Here is a 23,327-nt window from a genome sequence, read left to right on the forward strand (position 1 = left end):
AAACGTGTATATTACGAATGAGTATGTGAATATATTATAGCCTACGATATTTAGTTAGTGATATTTGTGTAATGTGTTTCAACTCTTTTCCAAATTTCAAGGAGTATATTCAGACTTTGTATTGAATGATTTCATTAGCGACCTTGATTGTAATCCTGCAAGAACAAAACCATGTCGACTGTCTTCCCCACAAACACTTCTGGATGTTTCTTTTATAAGGTGAACATATCTCTCAGTCGCTCGAGTGTGACATGGATATTTGAGTATGTCAATGTTCATCTCCTGACGTAAATGAATTAGTGTACATCTAATAATTCTTCTTCTACATTCTTTGTTACTCGTGGTTCGTCTCTGTGTTTCTTGCCAGTGAATGAGTTCAGTGTAATCCTTAGCTTAAAAAGTCACTTCTGGAATACGGAACATTCTTACCCTTCAAAAAGAATTTGGAGAAGGTCTTGCTGCTATAATCCTTCTGAGTGCTAGCTGCTGAATGTCTCTTCTCTCATCAGTTATCATGAAAGCTCGGAAATTGGTGACTTGTGTCTCGTGTACATGAGTAAGGCTAAGGTACAACGTACACAAAGCTCACGCTGCAAGTACTCAGGGACAGTCGTGTGTACTAAGAAAGTGGTCACATCGAATGACAAGAAGATGGACGAGGAAACTGTATCATGCCGAATCCAATGACATTGAGAGAATTACGGTCAGTTTGAGGAATTAGAAAAATACATATTATTCGGATGGGTATTATAGAAGTTTGAAAATACATTTTTTAAGTTTTAGGTACAGAATTTCGTGGAGGAATTCGGAGGAGATACGTTATTTTCTTCGAACAGAAAGTTTATATTTTGTAAATTGTGCCACACACAAACTAGAGGCATTCATTGAAAGATAGTGCAGTCCCTTAAATTGTGCAGTCCCTTGAGTTTGTGGAAAATTTGTCCATTGCCATTGGATCAAGTAGTAGTGACACACAAATTGAAAACTATTTTCGAGAAAAATTGAGAATACGCTTATTTTTCTTAGACACGAGATCAGCTACCAACCGCTCAAAATCGAACGGAAAACAGTGACAGTGAAAATATTCAGTATTTTAAGTTTGCTACCAGTGGAAATAAATTTTTCTCGTTTGAAATTAGGTTTAACTAACAGGCGAAGAAGTTATGGGTTCGAAAATCTTGGAATGTACGTAGTCATACACTGTAATAAAATTTACAGAGGAGAACAGTAAAGTTTCTCATGTTTATTTTTATTATATATTATAAAACAAAAATTGGACTTAAATAAAAAAAACTAAAAATTATATACAATGAAAAAAAAAAGTAAAAGCCGAATTTCTCCATACATTTCAACCACCTCATAACATATTTTCAACACAACTCCATCATCAACTCTTAAACTATAAAATTACGTGTTTCAACCTATCAATACTATCAATATGTTGTTGCATCAGACCTGACAGTACTTCCGCGCTGGAAGCGGGAGTTTGTTGATACTGAAGTCCGGTCGCTTAACTACGTGCAAAGACACAAGTCCCCAAGTTCCGAGCTTTGGTTATCATTGATAAAATAATGTTTTCAGAATAAGCAAAATAGCTATTTCTCTGGATAACTGGATCAATAATGGCCTTCATTTCTTTAGATAAATATCGAAACACATATATCAATTTCCAACTCGATACAAAGAACACACTAAAGCAAAAACCAAAGGACACAATACATCTACATATGCCGAACACATAACTAATGCTAACCACACATACAATAACATAAATATAGACATGAAAATCCTACACATAGCCTACAACCCAAAAACCAAAAAATCAACACACTAGAACAATATGAAATATACAGACATACTAAAACACACCCTAATCAAATTCTCAACACACAGATCAATTTCAGAACACACACACTATTTAACACAACTCCTCATCACACGAACGCACCCACACAACAGGCAGCGAAGTTGAGATCGCGCCGAGATCTAGTAGGCTCTGAGGATGGTGTCAAGTAACACCGAAACAGCTGTAAGCCACACATGCTTACATAATTAACACGAGTAAGATCGCCCTTTAATCAATTATTTATATTCAAGTGTTAAAAGTAGTGTACGAAAGATTCAACATGGCATATCGAATAATTGTAAGTTAGTAGTTTTGCAGTAGTTTTCAATTTTAGTTTTGTAATTCGTATCACTTTCCCTACCTTTGAATGGTTTCAATATGTTTCTGTAATTACTGTGTAATTCAATTATGTTTCAACCACATGTTTGGGAGAAATGTGAGGAATAGATGCTTTCCTCCACATTTTCTCAACATCTTACTTACTTACTTACTTACTTACAAATGGCTTTTAAGGAACCCGAAGGTTCAATGCCGCCCTCACATAAGCCCGCCATTGGTCCCTATCCTGTGCAAGATTAATCCAGTCTCTATCATCATACCCCACCTCCCTCAAATCCATTTTAATATTATCCTCCCATCTACGTCTCGGCCTCCCTAAAGGTCTTTTTCCCTCCGGTCTCCCAACTAACACTCTATATGCATTTCTGGATTCGCCCATACGTGCTACATGCCCTGCCCATCTCAAACGTCTGGATTTAATGTTCCTAATTATGTTAGGTGAAGAATACAATGCGTGCAGTTCTGTGTTGTGTAACTTTCTCCATTCTCCTGTAACTTCATCCCGCTTAGCCCCAAATATTTTCCTAAGCACCTTATTCTCAAACATCCTTAACATATGTTCCTCTCTCAGAGTGAGAGTCCAAGTTTCACAACCATATATAGAAGGACCGGTAATATAACTGTTTTATAAATTCTAACTTTCAGATTTTTGGACAGCAGACTGGATTATAAGAGCTTCTCAACCGAATAATAACACGCATTTCCCATATTTATTCTGCGTTTAATTTCCTCCCGAGTGTCATTTATATTTGTTACTGTTGCTCCAATATATTTGAGTTTTTCACCTCTTCGAAGGATAAAACTCCAATTTTTATATTTCCATTTCGTACCATATTCTGGTCACGAGACGAAATAATATACTTTGTCTTTTCGGGATTTACTTCCAAACCGACCGCTTTACTTGCTTCAAGTAAAATTTTCGTGTTTTCCCTAATCGTTTGTAGATTTTCTCCTAACATATTCACGTCATCCGCATAGACAAGACGCTGATGTAACCCGTTCAATTCCAAACCCTGCCTGTTATCCTGAACTTTCCTAATGGCATATTCTAAAGCGAAGTTAAAAAGTAAAGGTGATAGTGCATCTCCCTGCTTTAGCCCACAGTGAATTGGAAAAGCATCAGATAGAAACTGACCTATACGGATTCTGCTATATGTTTCAATGAGACACATTTTAATTAATCGAACTAGTTTCTTGGGAATACCAAATTCAATAAGAATATCATATAATACTTCACCCAGATCTTTAAACTTCCGCCTAACAGACCTATGGTTTAAACCAAATTTAAGCGATGTTCATCGTAAACTACGCTTTGGGGACTTTGCAGTCGTCCATGACTCTCGTTTGTGGTGACGGTTTTTGGGCGCCTTGTCTCCTTTGGTTGACATAAGACTCTTCCAGTAACTTATGACGGAACTTGTCAGCGATATCTAACATTATTCTGTTATTTGGTGCCTCCTTATTAAACTGCTCCTTGTACTCTTCCTTAATGTGAAGCAAACTTGGCCCATTCTAATGTCATACTTGGTATGACAGGAAATAATGTTCCAAGATAAATACATTTTCCTATGTTGTGAGAAACATAATTGCAGAAATCAACACAATACTGAATTCACAATATGTCAAACACTTTACAATAAATAAATAGATAGATAGATAGATAGATAGATAGATAGATAGATAGATAGACAGACAGACAGACAGACAGACAGACAGACAGACAGACAGACAGACAGACAGACAGACAGACAGACAGACAGACAGACAGACAGACAGACAGACAGACAGACAGACAGACAGACAGACAGACAGACAGACAGACAGATAGATAGATAGATAGATAGATCGTTGCTGGGGAAACGTGAACAGCAGATGATCAATTATTTCAGTGTCGTTTATTTTGCCGCATATCGTGTGTGTATGCATATATACACACGCATTATTGTAGTTCTTTATTTAAATATTTTATGACATATCCTCCTAAGACTTACCCTGTTGCTTAAAAGTATTAGTGTTGTAAAAAGAACATACATTTCAACAAACATGATACCTAAATACGATCAATACTTCAGCTGCCGCTGGTACAATCTGCCAATGAACTTGAACGTAGTTCTACTGCTACAGCCAGCGAACAGAACAAATCAAATCATAGTTAAATTAAATTCATACATACTCTACGAAATAGTCAGCTGAATTCACCAACGCCCTCCATGCTGGTGTGCTCATGATCTTCCAGAAAGGTACCTGTATCTCCATCTTATACATTGCATCAAACATGATTTGGACAGCGTCTATCATTTTCTGTGGTTCGGAATCTGGTTTCAGATCAGGATTGAAGCATCCTAGCCTTGTGTCCAGAGCGATATATGCAATCGCTATAAAATCACAAACGAAACATATTTTAGGAGGTTATTCTTAAAAGTGGATCTTTAAACGATAGCCAAGCGTCTTAAAAACTATTATAGGATAGCGTGCGACAAGTATTTTTAACACTAGCGCCAAAAGTAGGTACATTTAATAGTGCCTCTTAGCTGTTTGCTTCAATGATCAATTGTTTCCCACCAAATGGCATACGGCAGCACACGCAACCGATCAATAAATCGGATAAACTATTGTAAGCCTGATGTTAAAAATGACTGCTATTTGTTAAGAAACGTAAGCAAATTAAGTAAATCGTTCCAACAATAATTTTAATGACAATTTAAGTAATACATTTAATTATAAAAAAAATAAGGATTAATAGAACTTCGAGGACCCCTCTAGCTGCAGTCGAATATACTAATACTGAGCTATACCACCGCTTGGTAGCATTATGTTAAAGTTTCACCATTACTGTGAGGAGGAATAGAGTAGTGGAAAAGTCATGTTAATTTTATTGTTTCTATACCAGCACGGATGAAGTGCTGTCTATAAAGTTGTTGTTTGATATATAGGTTCAAAGTGATTTTATATTGTTGTTAGGGTTGTTTCACTCGGCCTGGGACTTCGTTTTGCAAACATCCCTACTCACGAAATAAAAATGTCATTTTAACACTGGTATCGTAAATAACCCTTCGTACAACACGATCGCGCAAGGAGTGAATCTCATACTAATAATCCACTTTTATAGGTTTCGAAATTTCTTCAGAATTGAATAGTCCTCATGTATTAGGAATCAGTATATTACGTAATGTGTTTATATTGTAATTTCCAGCTATTTTACGATATAAACTTATTTGTAGGTGTAATTGAAATTTTTAGTTGTAAATTAGAATAAGAATATCGCTCAATTGAAAATGTATATATGAACTTACATTCTAGACCCCATTTGTACATCTCGTTGTTGAAATCTGAAGGCATTTCTAGTTTTTCATCCCTCAACGCACGAATCCTGAAAGTAATAAATATACTTATTAGAAACTTCAATAATCATTGTAAATTAGATGATTGTATTGCATGATAATAAATTAGAGATGAAATATCAATACATCGTGTCCCGCTTAGAAGGATCGAGAAGTAAGTGCTAATTTAAAATATAAGTAATGGTTTTATAACATAACTTTTTGTACAACTTGATGTAAAAACTCTGAGTTTCGGAGAATAGTCAGTGCAGTCGCAGTGTGCGCCTCGAGCTACCCTGAAGACATCTAAAATATACTCAACCTTCTGCCAAGTGTTCCATAATATTTGTAAGGTGATTAGTGGAGCTGCGTTGTCTTAGTTTTTCCAAAGCATCAACTGTATCACGTTGGTACACAACACTTGTCACAAAGCCCCAGAGGAATGTCAATGGGCCTCAAGTCGGTTGACCTAGGTGGCCAGACAAGGGTTTTCCTCTTCCGATCAACCTATTGGGAAAGTTTGCATTTAAGTAGCCACGCACTAGTCCATAGTAATGGGGTGGAGCCCTATGTTGCTGAAAAACCGATTCTGGGAGGAGCTGATCAACAACAAAAGTTCTGCACATGTCCAGATACATATTCCCTGTGACTGTTTCCTCGATGAAGAAGAATGTTTCAATGACGGCGCCAGGCTCATGAATATGCAACTGTTTTTTAAACCATTAGTGCATAAACTTGGACAGTTTCTGCATCTTGTCAGATGTAAATCACAACGATATCTTCATCTAATTTTAAATGGTGAGCATTTATTTCTTGATCCCTCTAAGCGGAACACGGTGTATATTATGTTTACAACCGTTTCTTAGCTAAGTTCGCTTGCATGTCTTCACCTCATGGGGAATAGAGAATGGGAACAAAAGACTGGATTGTTCCTCTTGAAGACGAGAAAGATTAGAACTTCAGCTGTTGAAGTTTGTGATGCGAACTGAGGAAGGGATAATAGTATCTACCCAACTGTACACTTTTATGTCTTTTAAGTTAGGATATATTATATAATGTGTTTTATTGTACCATTTCCATTTTAATATGTGTTCTTTTAGAGAGTAGTTGGATATAATCATAGGTGGGGGAACCTACAAAATGGACTTGTTTTGGGTACAAAGCACGTACGGCAGTCTTGCGATGGAGACTAGTTCTTTAGAGCGAGAGCTCTTTTCTGCCCGCTGCGCGCGTGCGGATCTCTCTTACCTGTAAACATTGCTAAAGGATGTACAGATCTTGGAACACAGTGCATCATGACGGAACTGAAGTCCTTAAAGCTTTCGAGGAAGAGTGGAAGATACAATATTTATGCTTCGAACATGGTGATGAAGTCCACTGTTTGTTGTGTAAAAAATATGTCATTTGCAAAAAAGCAATATAAAACGGCATTATGAGACGCAACATGAAATATTAGGCATTATTCAGGAGAAGAGAGAAATAAATTGCTTTCGGGATTGACATCGAAGGTAAATTAATTTACATTTAGGTCCGTAGACTGTATCTAGATTCCTATTATTTCTTTATTTTAGATGTATTGTTGATGTTTTATTTGTTGCTTGTTTCTGGATATTTACTTTTATTAGACTACGTGTTTCTTTAATTTAGAAATAATATTTTATCTTTGATCGCACTTTACCTTATACTATTACTGAGCTCAAAAAGCTGATTCACTTTTATTCCAATAGCTATTTCCAGGATTTTGAGCAAATATGAACTAAACATTTTGAAAACTTTGATGCAAGGAGCTTTTTTAGTAACGTCAATATAAAAATATACTTAAAATATAATTTCAAAACTATTAGACCTAATTGCACCAAATTTTGTACAGATGATATTATTATAGATCTGTTTATATAGGTTAAATTTCACAAATTTTGGCCGAAAAGTGTGGAAGTTTTAAAAATCATACATAGCCCCTTAAATGATTGACCCCAAAAATTACAATGGCCCTCAATACAGAAGCTTAATTTAATCAATTTGGTTTTTCGTATTACGTGCATCTCACAAATCGCTCTAAGAAAACTCATTACATAATCACGACTGGGGAGTAAGGACTACATTTTACAATCACACAATCAATATACTCTATTACAATCAATATTGTCATTATTATTTTTTCAACAAATACTCAAAAGTACTTAGAGATCACACACGTGGAGCAGGTACATAATAAATAATTACTGTTAACAAGAAAATGGTTGACATAAAATTAATTTTTCCTATTTCTCTTTTTGTTCCTAAAAAACCCTTTCCTTTGCGATTTGTTTATATATGTACATGTATATTAAATAACTGAATAATTAGCCCTATTACATAGCCAGAAATTTAGTAACGCAACCTATTGTAATAATTGCTGCCTTTATTCACTGCAAGTGCACGTAAATCCCTGACGTCTACGTCACGATGCTATGTAGCGGATGCGCTATGCGCTCATGATCAAGGTCGAGCTCTTCTACCATGATTGGGAGCTAATATCGTCTTATCCCTAACGTACGGTCAGAAGACCCGTGCATTGGATTTTAGAGAAAATTATGATAATATAAAATCTGTATGTATAATATTACTCAATAAATCCATCTATCTATCTAGCATTTCGTATTCCTATCACTATCTGTCATTATTAGGCCTAACTCATTTCTGCTCTTTCGTCAGTGATAAGAGTACTATAGAAATTTTCAAAACTTCTGTGTAAGCGCTACAATCTGTTTTTTAATTACATGGTTCGTATATCAGCTGAAGTTTTTTTCTAATTTAGAGCGCTTATTTTGTATATTATGGCATAAATATAGGGTAATTTATGATCCGATTGTCACTCTAAGCACTTTTATTAATTGAATTTCCACACGAAAGTTAAACATCAGTACGAAGATGATATTAGTGGTAGAACACCACATTAACTATGTTAAAGTGTCTAGTATGAACATAGGAATCAAGCTCTTTATTAATTTTAATGAAGTATCTTATTGGAACCTAATTTGTTGAGAATAATGGATGTCTCTTGGGGTTCATGAACACGTATTACTGTTACATAGAATTTAATCAGCTCTGATACCTTTGTCAGATTCATTGCAAATAATAATACAAAAATTATAATTAAAAGAAGAATAAGCTTTAGATAAACAAGTTTTCTTAATAAAATTCAGTTACTGACCTGCCGCCACATAAACGCCCAAGCAAGAGAAAAATTTATAAAAAAATATTATCTGACGTGTATTATTATTTGGAGGTGAAGGTCGACAGATTGGAAAGCAAGCAAATGTGATGCAGAATGTTAAAAATCAGCTATAGAGAGGAACAATTATTGAAGTATTAAACAGGGTAAATGAACTACTACTAATTCCACAATTTGGGACATCTGGCCGACATCTACTCCTGACCACTAGGATCCAGAATACAAAGCAGAGGTTAAATTAAAAATAAAATACAATATGATTTGCGGAGAGAATACAGAACAATGATAAATTTAAAAATAAAGTACAATTTGATTTCGGAGAAACATGAGATGAATGTACAATTAAGAGTAATGAAATGAAGGAAAAAAATTAATATTACGTAGTGTTATACAAGTGATTATGTAAAATGGATAATGAATCTCTCAATACTATTAGACAACTTTTATTAATGTCCTCATTAGAAAATTTAAGAGAAAGGGGATTGGTTTTGCTTAACTTAAATGAAGTTAGTTCCCCTAGAGCTAAAAGAAGTCCTTTTACTTATATATATATATATATATATATATATATATATATATATATATATATATATACATATATATACTTATATGAGGAACGAATTTTTCTCAAATTAATAGAGAATAAATCAAATTAGAACATTAATTAATATATTATGGAAAGGAAAATAAAATTCATTGATTATACAGTCTGACATAACACATTTCTAGTTAGTATATTGGAGGGGGAAACACTTGGCACGAAAGGAAAAGGAAGTCTGAGAAGAAAATAAATTAAAGAAATGCTCACTACAGTGAAGTTCAACAGAAAAAGTCTTAAAAGAACAGCAGAGGAAAGATGAACATGTCTGAGCAATAAGACAAAGTATTCAGAATTGATTGGAATTGAATAATTGATCGTTGTTTTCCGAACAATTTTTACATGTGAAATAGCACTTTTCAAAATTGTTCACTTCTACAGTGTAAATATGGTAGAGTTTGTTTATTATTAGTACCAAAGAAATAATTTTTCTTCAAACTGCAACAAAGATTTATCGATTGTTTTGCCTAATTGATGTTTTACTGGACGTTACTTGTTTAGGGGTTTGGTGTTGCATTTATTTTATTTTTTTTGTGCATTTTTCTTGCTTTTTAAATGCCTCTATATAGGTGATATGAGTTTCTCACATACTTTTCACTTTCTACTCACTATTACCATATCTTTCACTGCTGCTGAAGAAGACAATTTCTTTCAAAGTTCAATGAGATCAAACAGAAGTACCTGAAGCATATAGCTATTTATTCTTTACTTTAGAAATACGGAAACGGTGGAAAATTTTTTTTTGTCAGTTTTGTCACGACTAGGGCAATATATGTGGTCCACCACTGTGGGGTAATGTTTAGCATATCTGACCATAGAATGAGAGGGTCCGGGTTCAAATACTTGTTCGGATAAGTTACCTGGTTAAGGTTATTTTCCGGTGTTTTCCCTCAACCCAATAACAGAAAATCCTGGATAATTTTCGGCTCTGGACTCTGGACTCATTTCGGTGGGATTATCAACTTTATCTCATTGAAACGCTGGTTAACCATAGAGTTCATAAAGCGTCGTATAATAACCAAGTAAGAAAATATGTAAGCAAAGTAAACCCATATCGCCATAGCCCATGAAGGACTAAAACCGATCAGCCGGCTGCTGGCCTCACGTCCACATGCCAAAGGGCCTAAAATTTTAATATCACCCTTTAAATTATCAACATACAGAGCGTTTGCTTTATAATGTAGATCGACTGGGCGGCGCGCGACCGGCACGAAGGCCACGCAACACGAGGCAAGTCCTCTCCCGCGGCGAGCCCTCTCCCGCACACTCGAAAGTCCGTTTAATCTCTCTGTAGGAGTGGTTATGTTGACATTAGAGATTGCGTATTATTCTTCCGATTGTGTTAGTGAAGTATTCAGATTTAGGAGTGGTTCTAATGATCTTAGATTACGAGTTATTCTTCTGGTTGTGTTAGTGAAGTGTTTAGATTAGCTTGCTGACATGACACCACAGAAACGTACCTTAGAACAAAGGATGTTCATGGTAGAGACTTATCTGAAAAAAGATTGCTGAAAGGTGAAAAGACGATTTGCAAGAACATTTCCTAATTTTTCTATTCCACATATCAACACCATATGAAGTCTCGTTAAAAAAAATTAAAGAATCGGGGTCAGTATATTCAATAAAAGCAGCAAAAGACCAAGGAGTGTAATTACTGCTGAAAAACTGGATGAAACAGGGGTAAGATTAGCACACCCCACAGAAATCTCTCCTTTGTCTCACGCAAGAAACCAGCGTCACCAAGACAACAGCATATGAAACCCCTGAAATATTTAAATCCTTAAGAGATATCGAAGACGTGTTGCGGAATGCTGATAGACTTACCTTTTAATGAAATCATTCGCGAATAGACTTACCTTTCAACGAAATCATCCGCGACTGAATCTATTGGTCCTATGTACAGCTTTGTGGCTCGTGGCTGCATCATAATTTGATTTACTTTCGATCTAAATTTTTGCCATTCTTCTCCTTGCCTGAAAATAAACAAAAAAACTTTTTTCTAAACACATAGAATTACTCATGTTTTCTCGTGGATTATTAATAAAAATTAATAATGCGATATATATCTATATATGTATATATATATGTATATATAAATATAGGCCTACACAGTGTATACATTAAATAACTATACTACTTACTTACAAAATGGCTTTTAAGGAACCCGTATGTTCACTGCCGCCCTCACATAAGCTCGCCTGTGCAAGATTAATCCATTGTCTATCGTCATATCCCACCTCCCTCAAGACAATTTTAATATTATCCTCCCATCTATGTCTCGGCCTCCCCAAAGGTCTTTTTCCCTCCGTCCTCCCAACTAACACTCCATATGCATTTCTGGATTCGCCCATACGTGCTACATGCCCTCCCATCTCAAACGTCTCGATTTAATGTTCCTAATTATGTCAGGTGAAGAATATAATGTATGCAGTTCTGTGTTGTGTAACTTTCTCCATTCTCCTGTAACTTCATCCCTCTTAGCTCCAAATATTTTCCTAAGAAACTTATTGTCAAACACCCTTAATCTCTGTTCTTCTCTCAAAGTGAGAGTCCAAGTTTCAGAATCATACAGAATAACTGGTAATATAACTGTTTTATAAATTCCAACTTTCTGATTTTTTGACAGAAGACTAAATGACAAAAGCTTCTCAACCGAATAATAACACGCATTTCCCATATTTATTCTGTGCTTAATTTCCTCCCGAGTGTCATTTATATTTGTTATTGTTGCTCCAAAATATTTGAATTTTTTCACCTCTTCGACAGATAAATCTCCAATTTTTATATTTCCATTTCGTAGAATATTCTGGTCACGAGACGTAATCATATACTTCGTCTTTTTGGGGTTTACATCCAAACTTATCGCTTTACTTGCTTCAAGTAAAATTTCCGTGTTTACCCTAATAGTTTGTGGATTTTCTCCTAACATATTCAAGTCATCTGCATAGACAAGAAGCTGATTAAATAACCATATACTTACAAATTTATAAAATATCTACTTATTTTAAAATTTGTCGTTCTTTAACTCAGTGGAATGAATATATTACCGTTCACAGAACCTTAATCTTATACACATCTTGTAATTTAAATGATAGGAGAAATTTAGTATATAACTTAATTCAGAACTACGAAAAGATGAACTATTTATTTTAAATGTTTAACTCAGGATGTTTATGCCGTTCATTTAATCACAATAATGTATAATATAATTGTGTACATTAAATAACGAAATCAATTTGATACATAATTATTATGAAAAGTGGGCTACATATTTATTATGTGTCATTTGTCCATCACTGATTGAATATACAGTTCATAGAATCTTAATAATGCACATGCGTAGTGCGTAATTTAAATAGGAAGACAAATTTAGCATTCAAATCAAGACTACGGAAAGATTAAAATACAGAGTACTTATTTATTTTAAATACGATTTTCCTGAACTTAATGGAACATTTATACTGTTTCCATAGTCATAATAATGCATGTACATAGTGTTCATTAACAGTTCCGAAATAACAGTATCATATTATGTAACTACACAGGTGCACAGCGGTATCTTGGAACATGCACGTATGATCAGTATCTGATGGAACAGTAGTATTTGGGAACAGGTATGTACTACTAGCACAGTCTAGTATATACAGTCACGAAGCTCAATACGTAGTAAATATGCATCCATAGATCGTTGCTAACCACTAGGATCTCTAATATCGCCTCAATACAAACAATGCGAAATATTACAGGCACAGTCTATTGTTCTTAGCACCGTCACAACTCAAGCTTCGTGACTGTATGTGCTACTAGTATGTAATATAACATGGTAATTAGGATCCTAAATTATCACATGCTTCCCTGTATGCCATGTGATACAGTATGATGTAATAATGAGTCGAGATGTCAATTCGTGGAAAAGATATATTTTCTAATGCCAAATTGAATTCCTAGATCAGGTTTTTTCGAAGCAGGAAATGTGATGTAATTTAAAATTATTTGTATATTGGTCACGAAATTGAAGTGGATTCTAATGGTAAACAAAATCTAACCTATTCTTCCTCTTCTGCTCAGCTCAAGTTCACAATGGTGTTCAATTTCTCCAAAAATTAGTAAATAAAAGCTGCAATCATTTCGGCCGTGCTAGAATGCATATTAATACCGTCATAAAGAGCAATAATCTCATTATAATGAAATATGAAAATTTACTGTTGCATTTTTGGAATAAAAAATTTCTACAGTGCAGTCATGTTTCAACAGAATTTAGTTTAAGTTCAAGAATTGGCAAAGAAACTAAAAATGTAAAATATATGTAAATGAAACATAATCTATATATTTTCATCTCCCTTGATAAAATTCATATGTAGTTACTATACTCTAATACAGGTTTATTTTAATAATTGTTTGTTAGAATCCTGTATTCAGTAACATCAGTTTCAAAATAATGTGTACATTTTTTAAAGACGATCTTCGTATCTTATACTTTAGTATCCAACATTTATTTCAATGCGAAGAAAGGATTTCCAATTCTGCTTTCAAACAGTAGTGCGAACTTATATGGACTCGTGGGATCCGAGCCTACCCAATAATTTGTCGTGTTATCATTATACTTATGAGATTTATTTAACTTATATCTGGAATGTTTGGGGCCACCCAGTGTTTTCCAAAAGTTGGTGCCACTGCTACCAGTAGTGCCAAACATGTTCCGTTCTAGGGAACAGCTGTTGTCATAATGTAGTTCCAAAGTGAAACGAGTATTTTGAAACAGCAAGTATTTCGTACTAGCTCAGAACGACACTGTTTTTTAGAACGTAATATTCTAAGGTGCTGTTACTTTTTGGAACAGTTCCAAGCAAGGGACTGTTTCAAAATAACTGTTACGTTATTTTTCTCTCTAGCGTGTACCTATATTTATGTCTTTTAGTGTTCGTTGGTGTTAAATCCTCTATAGCTTCCTTCATTCCTTCTATATTTTCACATTAAAATCTTTCCGTGTTTGCTTAGCTCTTCGTGCTAACCGCTGATAACTTCGAGACCAATAATCGAATCGAAAGCATAGATGACAGGAATAGAAAAGTCCTTAGTATGAAACAAATGAATGTGGGGAAAAATGTTATTAAAAGTTATTTGTTTTAACATCATGCTTTTGAATATTATTGTAGTAAAATTCTCACGATCAGTTGAATATCAATAAGCTTCTTCATTGATAAAGAGACATTCGCATGGAATTACCATTATCATTAAATTTTTTACCTTAGTGCAATAAAAAATGCAGCACCAAAGATGAAATATATTGTTCCGACACCTTTATGATTATTCGAAAATATTCGTCGTTGCAGAGATAGTAGAATATGAAAAACAAGGTGTTTCTTACTTACACTGTAACGAGACCTCCAACTCCTTGGAATATATCTTTCCTAGTCACACTTCGGTAGTATACGAAGCATTCTACAGTTTCCCTGATAGGCCATGGGCCTTCGTTTCTGAAAACCTGAAAATAAATAATTATTTTAATTTGTGTATTTATTCGTTTTATGTTACCGAGCTCCAATAACCACGTGTCAGCACAATTTCACTGATACCTGTGGTTAGTTGTGCCATATAACCCTATAATCACATTTAATCCTTCGTCTGAAGGGTCCATTTATCTTTGATAGTGTGGAATCAATATATGTTCTCATATTTAGATGTGTAAAGAGATTTGTTGTGGGTGTGTTTTTATATGTCTTTATATTTCGGACTGTTCTAGTGTATTCAATTTTGGTTTTTTCCATTGAATAAGTAGGATTTCCATGCCTGTTTCTGTGTTACTGTAGTTGTGGTTGGTGGAAATCCTACATATTCGACCGAAAAACCAGAAATACACTCTAACGATGCAAACTATAGAAACTTACAGAAACACTCCCACAACACATCCTCAATACACAACTTAAATTTTAGAAAAAACACCTTATTTCACTCCAAACTATTGATCAGAAACGCACTCCCTCTAGCAAAGCAACGGGGGAAATCATAAGAGGCAAGGATCTCACTACTTTTGAAGATGACTAATAGAGCTATCGAAACTAGTGAACTAAGGAAATGTATCACGTAGTTTTCCGTTTAACACTAGGAAGTTGTTATTATAACTTAATCTTATCTGATGTAAACTGTCAAAAGTGTGTAATCAAGATGTATTGTTAGATTAATTTCTAACCATATGAAGAAGTGAAAATTCGAACACTGTTAGAATAGTTATTTATCTTAATTATCTATTATTCAGTCAAGATAACTGTTTCTGTACATAATTCACAATAAGCAACATGTACTTACTAGTCGCTTCTACAAGTCTCTAAATCTGGTTGAACAGGAATAAGGTTACAGGATAAAACAAAATAAAATAATATGTACACAAATGAAGGAATTATGGATATAACATGTAATATTAATGTGGAAAGTAATGTAAATTGGGTCTACTTACTTTTTCAATATCATCTGGATCAAAGACCATCACCATATCCGTTCTTCCAGGTATTCCAGACAATTTTGCGATGTCTCCATAATGTTTCTGAAGGTATTGTCCAAGCTCAATAAAACCAAAGCCGCTCAAGTTACCTTAACAAAAATTACAGTTATACAATTTTATATTCCTCTGATGGAGGTTCTGGCTGATATCTAAATCTATTATCAGGCAGTACATCTCACTTGCCGATATGTGTTGAAGGAAGAACAATTTGTATGCATCTGAAGTCTGACTAGTGTTATGTAGCTAGTCGACTATGTATGCAATGGAGAGGGAAAGGAACTCGCCACCCTAGCCCATTATCTCCTGGCCTAGTTGCCTCATAAGTGGTGCTTCCTTGGTATCACTTGTAAGGTTCAGACCTGTCTTCGGACAGTTGACTAAACAATTTTATGTCTGTGATGGAATTTGCAGTTGAAATTCGAAGCCTGTAAAGGGATTTCTCATCAGTAATTCCATTTCCATCTTTCTTTCCACCGACTCTATTAACCTACTCATTTAAAAGTAAACATATGCAATAGTTACAAATAGGCTTGGATTAAGTTTAGGGTAGTACGGGTTTCCGATGCTGGTATGAGATTTGAAGGAATTGGGACTTTACCGCCAGGACTGAGATAGGATTTTCTGCCTATAAAGACTAATTGCTACAGATAACGCCTGCTATGTGCATACCTAAGGGAAAGTAAACCTAACTTAAAATTACTTCTATTAAACCCAAATATTGTCAACTTAAGCAATTTCAAGTCACCTTAATTACATGTCAACTTAGTTAATTACATAACTTAGATAATTACACTGCACCTACATGACTATTAATTCTCAGTCTAATCTTTCCAACCTTTCCTTAAATGTAGTGACTTTGAGAGGACCACCCGGAAAGATTGCCGCAGGCAAGCTGTTCCAGTCTACTATTGTGCGGTTAACAAAGGAAAATTTTGCCTCGTTTGTCCTTTGTTTTCTGCATTTAAACTTCATAATATGATCAGCTCTGTCTAAGTATGTCACTAATCTAGCATTGACGTCGGTCCATGCTTTGTGTCCCTTTTGTGCGTTAAACAATGCGCTCACTCTGGTTTTTCGTCGCCTTGATTTGAGAAATTCCCACTCTAAGTCTTTTATTAACTCTACGCCATGTCTCTTCCCCATTTTAACATATTTTTCTGCCCTGAGTTGACATATCACATTTTAAATTCTTCATAAGATAAAACGATATCAGCACACCATAAAAAATGAACCATATTTGTATAAATCGATGTTTATTACATAATTATGTGAATAGTTTTTCACTTTGTCACTCTCTGTACATGAATTTATATTCGCTAGTCATCATGCACGGAACAACGGAAGCTGTTTGTCACGTGTCGTTGAATTGGTCGTAATTGACCTTGGCACACATTTTTTTTTGTCGTAAGTTCATACGAAACAAATTCCAGCCGGTCTGACATAATCATTTTTTCAGTTAGAGCAGCAGAGAAGATACAAAGGAAACGGTTTTTACAGAGTAGAGATGGGAAAGTAGGTTCTAAATCCCTTGCTTTCACCTAAAATGCCAGTTTCCAGAGAACAATTTCGACAAAAAGAAACATCAATTTTGAGAACTGAACTTCGAAGACGAATTTGTCACACTATAGTACAATATATTTGAATTGAATGATCTGCACAGTAATATTATGTCAGAGTGGATCTTTTTTATAATATTTATTTAATCTATGAGGTCCAATATTACGTACAACCTACCTGAGTGGGTAGGCATTGGATACATACGTACATACATTGATAAGTGATCATTAACCATGACTTTCCAAATATATAAGTAATTTTATAAGCTATAGGGTCTTTATATGGTGAACTACTATTTAATTCAAAATCACTTACGGGAATTACTGGATCAGGAATTTATTAATTATACACGTTGGTTGTTAGCGATATAGAAACATTCACTAAATCGTCGACACTTTGCAATTGAACTGCAGGAGAAGGTTATAAAATTGCCTTATTCCTTGTTCTAATCTTTTTCGCTTTTAGCTCAATTTTCGCCAGTCCATTTGCACGCTTTCTTTCATATCACGCTCTGGGTTTCGCCTTATTTTCAGGTGAAACAAACTATCAGACACTGTAATTTCACTTACTGATTTAGAATACATAACATCACAACACTACACAGAAGATGCACTGTCCGACGGCAGCCTCACTCTCACTGACTTAAGCATTCATTTATGTATATTGATGGTAAACCGCAAACATCGAGGAATTTTTTACGTGATAACATAGCAACGTACACGATCCTATGGAAATAACACGCAAAAGCCTAGATAAATGACTAGAAGCATTTGAAAAGTGGATATGGAAAAGGATAGAGCGTGTGAAGTGGACAGATAGAATAAGAAAAGAAGCTGTGTTGGAAAGAGTGAATGAAGAAAGAATCATGCTGAAACTGATCAGAAAGTGGAAAAGAAATTGGCTGGGTCACAGGAAGAGAAGAAACTGCCTTCTGAAGGATGCACTGGAAGGAATGGTGAACGGGAGAATATTTCGGGGCAGAAGATGACGTCAGATGATAGACGTATTAAGATATATGGATCATATGATGAGACATAGAGGAAGTCAGAAAATAGGAAAGATTGGAGAATGCTTGGTTGCAGTGAAAGACCTGCCTTTGGGCAGAATGCTATGAGTGAATGAATGAATGAATGAATGAATGAATGAATGAATGAATGAATGAATACTTAATATGAAATCCACAGCGTGAAATGTAATTGTAGTAAACCACTGATTTTTTGTTTAAATTCGTGCCTTAAAGAAATCAGGCTGAACTTTCGCATTGGGTAACGTGTGATTAGCATATTAATCTCCTCCAGCCATTGAAACTGTTTTTTTTTTACGGGTATTTAGTTATTCACATTTCTCACGATTCTACGTTGGGCACTGCATCTGTCCCATTCTTTGACAGAACCTTTCCCTTGCACATTCGAACCAGCACGCAGTATCGCAAGTCCAAAGCATGGCGCCTTACAGACAAAAACACGAGACTCGGCGTTGTTTATGCACACTTAAAGATGTTGTCAGTGGACTTTTGTTTAAAGAGTCAACAGTTTAAATTGCGTAATATACAGTAGGTTAGTGCGACGCATCGGACTTCAACCAAGAACAAAATAGGACGTGATAATGAAAAGGGATACACATTAGAGATGGAAAAAGTTGTTACTTTCTCGTAACAGTTCCAACTGTTCCAGTTCAGTGAAAATACTAGGTTCCAAATAACAGTTCCGAAATAACAGTACCACCATATATTATATAGCCTACGCCGAAGTTCGATCCACAGCACCGGATCGAATCCCTCTCCTCCAGTGTTTTTCCCTTTGTGGCCTGACTCCATGTTGTTCCAATAACAGATAAATTCTGTAGGATCAGAAATTAATTTTTACATTATATATATAATTTAATTTGGAAACTGCACCAAAATAAAACACACCAGGAATGCACGAAACTCCTTCAGAGTCAAGTCCTTTAATTCAGTTCTGTCATTCTGTGAAGCGCATGACACAATTTATTTATGTTAAAACCCTTTAGTCAAAGTAGTTTATGCAAACATTAGGGTAAAAAAGATAAAAGTATAAGTCGAAGGCCATGAGAAAGTCCAGAAGTCATACTGACAATATTGACGCCACGAAACCAGTTATGTTATATTTATGCCCGACGCCAGTTCAGGATTAAAAGTTGGTATTGATTTTGTCCCTGAAAATTGTTAAAAGTAACGAGATCTAGTGACAAAGTCGCTAAATTGACAACACTGCAGTGTAAAAGATATTCCGTTCTGTGGAATAGGTGTTGTGATCGTTGCGTACGTGACTCGTATAAGCAACGGTTGTCATAATGTAGATCCATACACGGCCGACTTGACGCTCGCTTCGATTCTCCTTTAAAAGCAAGGGGAGCATCAAAGTAGGCCGTGTTCCACAACATCGAGTATTTTGGAACTGCAAGTATTTTGTATAACAAGAGTATTTAATGTAACAGTGGTATTTTGGAATAGGCCAGTGAACATAGAGCTCCCTGGAAGAGCCACGTACTAGTACGTAATGTAACAGTGGTATTTAGGAACATGTACGTACGTACGACTACTATGCAATATAACGGTGGTGTTTAGGACGCTACTTCCCTGTATGCCATGTGATGCAGTACGATGTCATAATGAGTCTAGATGTGAATTCGTGGAAATGAAATCTTTTCTAATGCTAAAGTGAATTCGTAGATCAGGTTTCTTCGAAGCAGGAAATGTAATGTAATTTTAAATTATTTGTAAATTGGTCACGAAATCGAAATGGATCCCAGTGGTAAATAAAACCTAACCTATTCTTCCTCTTCTGCTTAGCTGAAGGTCATAAGAGTGTTCAATTTCTCCAAAAATTAGTAAATTAAAGATATCATTTCGGCCGTAATAAAATTCATACTAATACCGTCATGAAGAGTAATAATCTCATTGTAATGAAATATGAAAATTTACCGTTGTACTTTTTTTTAAATAAAAGAACTTCAATAATACAGTCATGTTTCGACAGACTTCAGTTTAATTTCAAGAATTGGTACTGAAACTTAAACTGTAAAATATTTCGATATGAAACATTATATATTTTCATCTCCCTTGATAAAATTCACAATGTAGTTACTATAATACAGGCATTATGCTATTTGATAGAATCCTATACTCAATAACATCAGTTTCAAGATAATGTGTACATTTTTTAAAGATGATCTTCGTTACTTTACTATTTATCTTTTACGTTAGTTTCCAACATTTATTTCAGTACGACGAAAGGATTATCAATTCTGCTTCCAAACAGTGGCGCCAACTTATATGGGCTCGTAGGATCCGAGCCCACCCAATAATTTGTCATGTTGTGAGATTTATTTAACTTATACCTGAAATGTTTGAGCCCACCCACTATTTTCTAAAAGTTGGCGTCACTGCTTTCAATAGTACCAAACATGTTCCGTCCTGTGGAACAGGCGTTCTCATAATGTAGTTCCAAAGTGAAAAGAGTATTTTGTAACCGCAAGTATTTCGTACTATAGCTCAGAGCAACATTGTTAGTTTGGAACGTAGTATTCCAAGGTGCTGTTACTTTTTGGAACAGTTCCAAACAAGGAACCGTTCCAAAATAACCGTTACGTTATTTTTTCCCCACCTCTAATACACATATCTTTGACGGTATTAGAGCTGATGCGAATTGATTCTACACATCATTAGAGTTGTATTCTTGTCATTGTGTACACCACGGTTGGTATCATTTTTAGTTAAAAACTTCACTTGAAACGAGAATGTTACACAAATAAAAGTCATTAAGAATTTTTTACAGTGAGCAGATACTTAATTTTGGATTAAATCTCCAGTCGGTTTCCATAACAGGGAAAGATTCTGATGAAAGACTTTAATTGTACCCGTGATCAATTTTAATAGGAGTTTCCGACATTTCTGTAGACCTAAATAAGAGGTCATCATCATGGAGCGAGTTTAATCCTCAAGGCATAAACGATTTGATTATGGTTTACTTAACGACGCTTGCAACTGCAGAGGTTATCTCAGCGTCGCCGGTGTGCCGGAATTTGGTCCCGCAGGAGAGCTTGTACATGCCAGTAAACCTACTTACATGAACCTGTCGCATTTAAACACACTTAAATGCCTCGACCTTGGCCGAGATCGAACTCTCAACCTCGAGCATAGAAGGCCAGCGCTATAACAAGTACGCTGCCGATGCCGACGGTATAAATGGTGTAGGTCATATCTGTTCTTGATATTGGTTGTTGTTCTTTTGCTTTGTTAAAATTTTAAAGCAACCGTATATTAAAAGCAAGAAGTAAATGTTGGCCATGTTATTATTACTACTAAACTTCATTTAATTTTTTTTCAATATTACTTTAGGGAAAAATGAATATTATAACAGAACTTAACAAATTTATTATTGAAACTTACTTCCGCATAGGCGCTTTTGTTGGAGAGCAGTATCGTTATGATATTGATAATTGCGTGAATTAATTTCTGATCAATTGGCCACAATTCCAGCAACCTCCTTGTCGAAACCTTTTCAGAATAAGAAGTAAATGCAATTATTTTCGTGTTCACGAAACAAAATATATGATTCTAATACGAACATAATTTAAAAAAATTAAAGTATTAAGTGCGAAATTCGGATATTCGAAAGTACCGGTTCCACAAATTATTACATGAGTAAATTCGTCCATCTTCGGCTAGATTCGGCTAACAAACTTATGATATCGTGAACGGAAAATCGTGCATGAAACTCCGTTTCAAAATTGAGCACGGGTTATAGTAGTGCCCTTAGCCATTTGATAGGTATATTGTCCACACCTGTGGAGTAACGGTGAGCGCGTCTGGCTGCGAAACCAGGTGGCCCGGGTTCGAATCCCGGTCGGGACAAGTTACCTGGTTGAGGTTTTTTCCGGGGTTTTCCCTCAACCCAACACGAGCAAATGCTGGGTAACTTTCGGTGCTCGACCCCGGATTCATTTCACCGGCATTATCACCTTCATTTCATTCAGACGCTAAATAACCTAGATGTTGATACAACGTCGTAAAATAAAATAAATAAAAATAGGTATATTGCCAAACTGTATGAAAGTGCACAAGGATTAGCAACAAGTAAAGTATATATTTTTCTATAGTGAGTGAAAGTTACCTATTTTTGGAATGAATCTCCAGGCGTTCCCCAGAATAGGCAAGGGTTTTGGCCCCGGCATGTCTTCGTACGGCTTGGCATTGTCCCATTCTTGTGGGATGGCTCTCTGGGCTGCAGCTGCTGTGCTCCATCTCTTAACGCCGAAGAGAACGGCCTGCTGTTTGGAAGAACCCAGCAAACATCTGATATAACTGGACGAGCGCAACATCTGACTCATACTGACTGCGATGGGAGACTGCGGGATGGTATTATTTGGCAGGAGCTTGAAGACCGCCGAGATAAAGATAAAAAGTCTATGTCACGCCAAAACACATGAAGATATATTTGTTATATGCGTCACTTTCATCTTTATTAGAGATAAAATAAACAATGCTTATTTTGAAAATAATCAACTCATTCTTTAGCTCACCTCTGTACGCACAACGCCTGAGTTGACGTTCCAAGTCACGTGGAAGACATTTTCGTATATTCTAATCCCACCAAGACACTTATGTTTATCTCCTGATAAATATTTACAAGATCGTTCACTGACGAATAAGAAAAGTAATACCTATTTATTGACGTAACACTACGTCTTTTTCCTCACTGACTATTGGAGATAACTTTGGGATTGACCGACACATAAAAATGCAATCTCCTCTCTTGTTCCCTTTGTGTTCTTCGTGTTAATTTTTTTTCCTCTTGTTCATCTTGTGTTTCACTTGTTCATCTTGTATTTCTCTTGTTCATCTATTGTTCCCCTTGTTCATCTTGTGTTTCCCACCTTCAGCTTGTGTTCCCCTTCTTCATCTGGTAAACCCTTGTTCTTTTTGTCTTCCA

At 35.4% G+C, this 23,327-nt stretch overlaps 1 protein-coding gene across 1 annotated transcript in view; it reads right to left on the reverse strand.

Annotated features, from left to right (window-relative positions):
• The window catches only part of LOC138692685 (probable cytochrome P450 301a1, mitochondrial), a 40,438-nt gene extending 17,456 nt beyond the window's left edge, over window positions 1-22,982 (reverse strand). The window contains exons 1-7 of the mRNA XM_069815809.1: window positions 22,918-22,982; window positions 22,509-22,770; window positions 15,772-15,905; window positions 14,690-14,802; window positions 11,174-11,290; window positions 5,479-5,555; window positions 4,359-4,560 (exon numbers count right to left, since the gene is read on the reverse strand). Of these exons, the coding sequence (XP_069671910.1) occupies window positions 4,359-4,560; window positions 5,479-5,555; window positions 11,174-11,290; window positions 14,690-14,802; window positions 15,772-15,905; window positions 22,509-22,725 (860 nt within the window). The 5' untranslated portion in view covers window positions 22,726-22,770; window positions 22,918-22,982. The remainder of the gene's footprint in view (window positions 1-4,358; window positions 4,561-5,478; window positions 5,556-11,173; window positions 11,291-14,689; window positions 14,803-15,771; window positions 15,906-22,508; window positions 22,771-22,917) is intronic.
• Window positions 22,983-23,327: the final 345 nt, after the last annotated feature.

This window comes from Periplaneta americana, chromosome 17 (genome assembly GCF_040183065.1).
Source record: "Periplaneta americana isolate PAMFEO1 chromosome 17, P.americana_PAMFEO1_priV1, whole genome shotgun sequence".
Taxonomy (NCBI): domain Eukaryota; kingdom Metazoa; phylum Arthropoda; class Insecta; order Blattodea; family Blattidae; genus Periplaneta; species Periplaneta americana.